General features: G+C 50.0%; 4 protein-coding genes across 4 annotated transcripts; 2 read left to right on the plus strand and 2 right to left on the minus strand. All coding sequences in view use genetic code 12, as the record gives it.

Moving 5' to 3' along the window:
- Positions 1 to 247: 247 nt before the first annotated feature.
- DIURU_005568 (uncharacterized protein) lies at positions 248 to 1,363 on the minus strand (the record flags this gene model as incomplete). The annotated part of the gene is made up of 1 exon (XM_034158564.1): positions 248 to 1,363. The coding sequence occupies one exon, from the start codon at positions 1,361 to 1,363 to the stop codon at positions 248 to 250; it is 1,116 nt and encodes a 371-aa protein (XP_034009624.1).
- A 477-nt stretch (positions 1,364 to 1,840) lies between these two features.
- On the plus strand, positions 1,841 to 2,380 carry RMP1 (Rmp1p; the record flags this gene model as incomplete). Its single annotated transcript, XM_034158565.1, has 1 exon — positions 1,841 to 2,380. The coding sequence occupies one exon, from the start codon at positions 1,841 to 1,843 to the stop codon at positions 2,378 to 2,380; it is 540 nt and encodes a 179-aa protein (XP_034009625.1).
- Positions 2,381 to 3,587: 1,207 nt separating this feature from the next.
- Positions 3,588 to 4,682, plus strand: DIURU_005570 (WSC domain-containing protein; the record flags this gene model as incomplete). Its single annotated transcript, XM_034158567.1, has 1 exon — positions 3,588 to 4,682. The coding sequence occupies one exon, from the start codon at positions 3,588 to 3,590 to the stop codon at positions 4,680 to 4,682; it is 1,095 nt and encodes a 364-aa protein (XP_034009626.1).
- Positions 4,683 to 6,789: 2,107 nt separating this feature from the next.
- Positions 6,790 to 8,298, minus strand: STP2 (Stp2p; the record flags this gene model as incomplete). The annotated part of the gene is made up of 1 exon (XM_034158568.1): positions 6,790 to 8,298. The coding sequence occupies one exon, from the start codon at positions 8,296 to 8,298 to the stop codon at positions 6,790 to 6,792; it is 1,509 nt and encodes a 502-aa protein (XP_034009627.1).
- Positions 8,299 to 8,405: the final 107 nt, after the last annotated feature.

An 8,405-nucleotide genomic window follows, 5' to 3' on the forward strand; every position in this document is an offset into this window, starting at 1 on the left:
TTGATTGTCTAACTCTTGCTAGTTAAATTCGATCACAGATGTAGATGCCCAGATATCTAGATCCTGATGATTGACATAAAACATGAATGTAGGTAGTACTTGAAGTTAACTCTCGTGGTTATGCTCTCTCAAATGGGAAGAATGGCTTAATTGATGGTAGCTAAATCAAGAGTTCCAGTAACTGATAGCTTCCACAACCCAGACTCTACAATCGCTAAATTTCTTTGTCTATTACTCATTATGCATTCTAATCATCCAACTCTTCTTCCCACCCGTCGACGTTAACGTCCTCGTCCTTTTGTGGCATCAACTCCTTCATGTTAGGTCCCCCTAACGGTTTTAACATTTGGTTCACTTGTTCCACCACGTCGGCGTCGGCGTCTTCCGCCGTCTGGATCACTCGGAACCCTTGAGTGAGCGCCAGTCGGGCGTCAGTGACCATCAGTTCAAGCTCGGCCTTTTGCGTGGCATCGCCGTGGGCTTGAATTGCTTGTACGACGGCGTCCACGTCAGCATCAAGGTCTAACCCTAATGCCTGTTTTACCAGCATTAAGTGAGCAAGGGCTTCGTAATAGTAGATTTCCAATAAGTTATCGTCGATCTCAGCTACACGCTGACACATCAACGCCGCCAATTCGTAGTTGGCCGTTTCCAAAGCCGATTTAATCATCAGCGCCATCGGCTGGATCAACTCGACGTAAACGAACGGATCCTGGCTCCCTTCAGCGGCTAACTGAGCCAATCGTTGTTGGATAAGTTCCCACGCTCTGTGGATGGCGGTGGAGGCGTCGGCAAACTTATTTTCAAGGATAAGCACCTGAGCTTTCAACGCATACGTCTCGCCGTTGGAATCGTCAAGCTGGTGGGCATACTCTAACAACTCTTGGCATTTGGCTAAAGATTCGTCGTGGTCAGCCAAATCGGTCAACCAGATTTCCACCGTCGCAAATATCGCCAGGATCATCTTAGCGATAACTTCGGGAGTGGTGACGCCATTTTCCAACGTATTTCGTAACCTAGCGAGGCCAGTAGTAAAATAAGCCACCCCTTCTTCTCCCCCAGTGATTTGGCCCAAGGAAAAGAATTTCTCCGGTCCCTGGGCGGCTTCAGGGTCGAGTTGACACGCCTTGGTCAAACAGTGGTAGGCGTCGTCGACGTCGCCCACTTCCAACGCACACTCGGCCACGTGGGAGAGGAAGGGCACGTCGTCCTCATACTGGCTGCGGTGCTGGTTGAGCACGGCGAGCGCCTCGTCGGCAGGGAGACTCGCCGTCTGCTCGAGGATGGCTTCACTCATATCTCGCACCAGAAGAAGCCGCGATGAGATAAGACATGAAAGGGGATCAAACGAGGAAATAGACATTGAAATAAAAATTCAATTCCAACGTCTAAGTCAGTATCATTTATGAAACTTAACTTCATAAACCTATTGTGATCTTCGTTGTAAAGCTCTAGGTAAATAGCATTTGTGGTAAAGAATTAGAGTTGCCAGCTATACAGTCTCAGATGGAATTGGTACCCATATTGACTCAATAAAAGAAATGAAATTAAGGCTAAAAAGCGTTTCATAAAAAAATCTAAATATAGTATTTTTGGAATTGTAATTCTGGTTGAGATCAGTACGATTTCGATTAGAGCTGGTCATCGCGATTTTGCAGCAATGATGGTTTAGTCACAAGTATATCACGAATGGTGATTACCATTAATCTGAAGTCACTCAAAAACAACTTAGTACCTTCACGATAATGACAATCAATCATGATAGTTTCACATTTATATTTAGGCCTTGCTCTAGACTTGTCGCTGCGCTCGAAGCATCGCGACTGTTCAGTACTTCGCAATGGCAGTGTCCACCACCAAAGCCCCCCCAGCCCTAGTCAACGAGTACCAGATCGTCCATCTCATATACTACCGCAGTCGCAACCAGCACCGAATAAGTACATGGTGGAAATACTTCTCGATCCTACACCGCAAGCTCCGGTGGGTGGTGGATAATCCTGAGGATGGCGTGACTATCCGCTACCTCCGCAAGCGGCTATTGCCTAAATGCTACTGGGAGTTTAACCTGATGGTTGCCCTTGGCCAGTTTATCAACTTGGGGATCGCTCTAATCGGGGTGGTGGCGAAAGTGGACGCTTTACTCGCCGAATTAGAGCCTCAGGCTAAGTTTCCTAAAACCACTCGCAAAGTTCCGACGGTGGCGCGCGTCGATACAGTTTCCGGCGCCGGCAGCGCCGACAGCACTGTCGACATGAGTGCCATCGCCGCCATCACCGACACCTTCGCAACCACCAAGGCCAAATCGAGCAAAAAGGACAAGAAAGACAAGAAAAAGAAGAAAAAGGCTAAGCTGGCCATCGACGATATCTTTGGCAGTTAAACAATCGACTCTAAGGCTTCGTAATTGGCATTGCTAGCGCACATCATTTAAATCGCGCTGGGGCCCGCCCCTCCTTTTTCTGGGTGTGTATGTTTGCCGTCGCCGATTTGGGGCTAAACAGACTGCGTGCCTTTTAGCAGGAGGAGAGGCAGGCTCATCGCCCTCGGGGCCGGAGGGTTAGCCCTCGGATCAAGCTGGCGTAGGCAGGGCTGCGTCACGTGCAGCCAATGTTGTTGTTGACGGAAATATTTATCGAAAATGTATGCACTCCCAAAACTGTAAACACCACGCGACTAGAGCTTAAACCACCCGCCATTCCACGCCCCGACGGCATCGAGGCGCCTAACCAAAAATACGCGAATGTCGAAGACTCCACTATTACCATGGGTATGAAACAAGCCACGAAACCCGTAGAATCTCTACCCAATTGATCCCCTTCCTCACCCTGGGTCGCGATCGCAGGGGGGGCGTTCCTCGCAGCAATTTTCAGGTGGGTCGCGTCGCCCTTTCGCACCGCGCGTGCCTCCCCCCACCGGCGACGCGTGGACAAATCGGGGTATTTTAGACTCTACATGGTCACGATCCCAAGAATAGACCACCACTGCGTCGACTGCTTAGACCCATTGTGTCAACAATGGCGCTTCCAACGGGGCTAGTCGATCTACCAGTTTGATAGTGGTAGTGTCCGTGTCATATTTCAAGTGGTTCGGAACTCCATTTCTCGTACTGTGCCCCATTCCCCTGCTAATACCAGGCTCACGCTTTAGTACGGATTTTAAGCCACAAAACGCACCGTAGAAAGGGAATTAAAAAAAAAAGAAACCGCAGCTCACCTGCTCGCACCGCGCCTCTGTGCAGGACGAGATTCCTCCTGTCGCACCCACCGCCTCTGACCACTGATCGAGAAAAAAAAACCCCTTTCCAGCTCCCTTCCCTTTATTGACCAACCAACCCCCCCGTTCGTTTTTACCGTTCCCCCCCCATCCCATCGTTTGATCCTTGATCCCGTTTGGTATTCTGCTGGTTGCTGGTAGCTGTGGATACCTTTATTATTATAAATACCAATCACTAGCGGGCCTCCTCCACGCGTTCCCTTATCCCTATATTTCCCTTTGGCAGGCCGATTCCCAGGCTTATTTCCATCAAAACTACTATCAAACAGACTGACCCATAGTCTACGATGTACAGTTTAGCTCTTGTCCTATTAATGGCGCTCATACCGGCGCTGGCGGCGGACGGCGACCAGCAGGTGCTCTGTCTCCTGCTGATCTCTGGCGCGGTGCTGGCGGGCGACTACATCTACTCGCTGCCGCTGTGGTGCCAGACCCAGTGTTCGCAAAAGGGGAAATTCCCTTACTATGCGTTGAAGAACGGTGGCGAGTGCTACTGCTTAAAGCTGAAACCGCTGGGGCAAACGGGTACATGTAACGTCCCCTGTAAAGGGTTCGGCACCATGAACTGCGGTGGGTCCAACAGTTACGGTGTCTTCGCCAACCCTGACGTCCCCGATACTGGATCGCTGGACCTGGACACCAATACTCAGTCGACGACATCTACCCCGTCAACCTCTGCCCCTTCCACTGGTTCTACCACTGACTCCACCACTTCAACGTCTGAAGATTCCACCACTGACTCCACCACTCCCTCGCTGACGTCGTCCCCTACTACCTCCCCTTCGTCAACCACCACCAACCCTCCTTCTAAAACTGACGATACCACCGCTCAGACGACCTCAGCGCCGCCTCTGACTTATACCCTCATCTACACCGCCCTGACCTCAGGTAATCTGGTGGTGACCATCACTCAGACCCTGAGCATCGCCAACCCCACCCTGCTGGCGCTGGCAGCATCGGCGCTGCTGCTGCTGCTGGCAAACTCGCTGCAGAAGAAATCACTGACTAATGTTGGTGCTATCGTTGGTGGTGTTGTCGGTGGTGTCGGTGGTGCGCTTGTTATTGCTCTCATGGCGTTCTTCTTCATCAGATGGCGCCGCCAAGCCGGTGACGACGACGACGACGACTACGAATACGGTCCTGAGAAGTTCGATGACGGTCCCACTTTAGGTCGTGGTAATACCGCCAAGGGGCTGAAACGTCTGCGCAACGGCGCGCTCGATATGCCGATGACCAACCCCTTCGACCACCCGCTGGACGCCCACGCCGTCGGCGGGGTCAGACCGCCAGCGCTACCCGACCCTCGATTAAACCCGGTGATGATGGGCCGTCGTCGTTTAAGTGAAGGCCTGTTAGCCGACGACGCCGACTACAGTCGAAAAATCCTCCATGTGGCCAACCCGGAGTAGCCTCTCGGGAGTGGACTTCCACATTGCTAATGACTAACGCCGGCCGGTTTTCTTTTTGTAACGTGCGATTTTATAACATATTTAGGTGTGTACTATTGGTTCGATAATTAGTGCACCGTGATGATAGATCAATGTAAACGATATTGACAACAGTGTAGAAGTGAGTGGTAACTAATGAGCCATTAGAATATAAACATCCAGACAATATTTCAAAAGATATCCTTAATTCATGCCACTTTTTAGGTTACCGTTAACCTAAATTTTTCATCGTTTTGTGATCGATTTTCTTGATGATAAACACGCCTAATTAAGCTGTAAGCATAAGAAGTACATACGTCGCTTTTGGTCGCAAGACAGCTCAAACATACATGATTCTTTTGAGAGTTAAACAAAGGATTGGAACAATAAGAAACGCATCACTTTGTCCTCACCTAAGTCGCTTCGTCGTTGCAATGTCACTTCCTGCATTCTTCAAGGGGTAGCCGCAGTGACATTCAGGGGAGCCCACGCTGACGACGGGCGATAGCTGGGCTTGCGGCATTTTGCATCACATCAGCGTTGTCATGACGCCTTCAGCGTTATTGTAAAAGTTTAGTTTATTGTTTGGTTTCACGTTTGAGAAGAGACTAACGGTGACCATCAATTTGATCATACATCATCACGTACGCGATACCGATGCATCAACAATAGCAACATGTATTGTCGTCGGCTAGACATGCTACTAATCGAAACATGACTACTATAGAGGTTTGACTTGACTGTAAAAAATTCTCTTCTTTCCCTTGAAGATGATCTATTGATTGTACAAATGATGACTACAGTATTGCAAATACTGGTCATCCCATGTACAGTTGAGTGATTTGGATGACCCATGCTCAATTAACGTGAAAACAGACTTGTTACAGGTTGCAATGGATACTATCAGAGGTGGTATCAGAGGACAAAACCATCCTCATACGCTTATCGCCGAAAGTAATTGAGAAGTGGTCGTCACCCCCAAGGATGACTCGTCGTCAAGGCAGTGGCTTTACATCAGCGAATGTAACCAATACGGGGATTCTAGAGCTCTGTTGAGCAAATCATTTTGCATGATAGCTTCTCTATATCTGTCCCAAAAGGGTATTCTCGCTCATACCATTAACAAATCGAAGAGAGCCACAGATCACTCAAAAGCCAATCGCCGAAGCACTATCGCCCCTTAGGAATTTGCCACTAATACCGTTGACTAATCGTTTACCTGCTTCAGTTGTCTTTGTGACGGCAACAGGGAGCATTTGCCACATGTCACCCTCCTTGTACGCCCCAAAGACAATATAGGGTTGCCATGACAGATAAGCCCTTCGGCATCTACCGAGATACCGAATCCAGAGAAGGCTAGTGACCCTTGAGAGCAATCTGTATCGAAGCCTAAAGATTGATCATAATGCTCAGTTTCTTAAACGTCACCGTATACCTTTCCAAAAGTTCACTAGTTCTATAGCTTACTGTAGACATCACCTAGACCGCTAATCCATGCAGACCCACATCACACGGCATCTTCCACAAACGTCTGCAAAAATGCCTACGCTTTTTTCTGTTTTTTCTATACCATGACTTTTTTTCTTTGCCATGAGGATATCGCCTGTCGTAGGGCTAAAATGATTTTTCTGTTCGCCTTAGCAAATTACTCAAAAAGAAAAATGTCGCTATTGTCGCCTTACAAAGGGGACAAAGGCGAAAAAGAAAACACTCGGCCGGCAGTTTTTTTGACGCCCGGCATTTAGAGCCGGTAGCGGGAGGCTAGACTGTTTCACCTCGGCTTTTTCTACCCACGAATCAACGGTGTGCGGGCGGGATAAATTTTGTCGGACTTTCTTCTCCTCGGTGGTGGCAACCACCCAGGAACGGCGAGCGACACGGAGTTGGTCACTGTCTGCCGAAACCGACTGACAAATTATTAATTGGATGACTGATCAGACGACTGATTGATTCTACAACCAATTCATAGTATACTTCATTTTAATCCTACCTATACAAATAACCTAAACCAATAAATAAACCCTTTTACTCAAAATACAAGTGTTGCATGCTCATAACGTCGTTTCGATTCACCATATTGCTTAAAAGTTTAAGCGGTGAAGGAGAATTGCGGGGGCACCTCCATCATCCGTTGGTACACGTCGTACATGTACAACTGGTCGGTGTCCAAGCAAAACTCGTCGTCGTAGTCGTCCTGAGCAGGCACGTGCATTTCCGTAGGGTACAGCTTCGCCATCGGCGCCGTGAGGTCCATGGGGAGGCCCATCATCATCTGGTCTTCCGCGGTGAACTGAGGATAGTGGGGCGGCGGCGGCAACTGCGACTGGGGCAAGGCCCCGTTCATCGGCACCGGCGGCAGCTTCAGCGGCGGGATCAGCAGCGAGATCAGCGCTGCCGGCAGCGAGTGGTTGTAGTCGTAAGAGGCCGACACGCCATTGGGAGTACCCACTCCTTGCGAGGAGCCAGTGGTGGCCACCAGCATCTGTTGCCCGTTAGCCGCAGGCGAAATACGACCAGGGGACGACCCTTGAGGCGTCAGATTGGTGTTGGAGTTCGGGGTCAAGCTGGGAGTCATACCGGCAGTGCCGTCGGAAGGGTTGCTGTTTTGCAGCGCCGTCAACGACAGCACGTCGTAGTTGGGAACCAAGTCGGCGAGAATGCCTTGTTTGCCTTGCTTTTCCAATTTCTTAAGGATACGCGACTTCCCTTTGAAACCAGGGGGCAAGAACTTACACTGGCCGCCTTCGATGTGGATTTCACACCAGATCTCGGGGTTGTTGAAGTACTCGCCACACAAGCCACACAGTCCTGACAGAGAGCCTCTTTCCTTAGTTCTGGTGCCCTTGGGGTACTTGAAATGGCGCAGCTTTAAGTGGGTCTTGTAAGTGTCACGACGAGAGAACCCACCGTTAGGGTGGCACTTGTGGGTGATATTGTTGTCGTCAACGTACGTGGTGTACTGGTGGAAGGGACACAGGTATGCCTTTTTCGTGGCGTGCTTCTTTAAGTGGCGAGTTAAGTAGCCTCTAATTTTGAAAGTAGCCAGACAATAAGGGCAGGCGTGGAGGTTATTGGCGTCTCCTTGTAAGTTATCCAGCAGCAGCGGGGTCAGTAACGACTTAGACAGTTCGTTCAGCGTCGAGGGAGAAAGTCTAAACGCGTCCAACTCGTCGCTGGCCAGGTCCTTATCGGCGAACGTCCATTCGAGTTCTCCGTTCTCGTTCTTGAACGGCATGATCTGAGTGGTTAACCCAGTGGAACACAAGGTGGGGTTCATCACTTCCAGGTCCAGGGCGATCGATTGGGTGTCGTCATCATCAATTTCTTCGGTGGTAGTAGTGACAACATGGTGGTCCAATTTACCCCTCTGAGGGAAAAGCGGGTGGCTCACGGCATTAGTGGACGTGCTAACCGTCACTTTAGCCTCTGGTTCTTCGGTTTTCTTATTATTTTCAACGTGTTTGGGAGGGTCAACGACGACGGGGGCCAGCGTCCACCGGACGAGCGCCCACAAGGCGGCAAGCGCCAGGAGCACGCGGGTGAGCACGCTGGATGTCCACAACGCGGACAACCGGGCTGGTCGAGTTTCAGCGTTCATGGTTTTTGTCGGATAAAAATGAAAACAGCAACGGGTGTTTCTGTGAGTGGAGCGTCTCAGGGGGCGGCGGAGGGCGGTTGGTTTTTGAATGACTGGTAGAAAAATTT

This window comes from Diutina rugosa (genome assembly GCF_008704595.1).
Source record: "Diutina rugosa strain CBS 613 chromosome Unknown scaffold44_size119871, whole genome shotgun sequence".
Taxonomy (NCBI): Eukaryota; Fungi; Ascomycota; class Pichiomycetes; order Serinales; family Debaryomycetaceae; genus Diutina; species Diutina rugosa.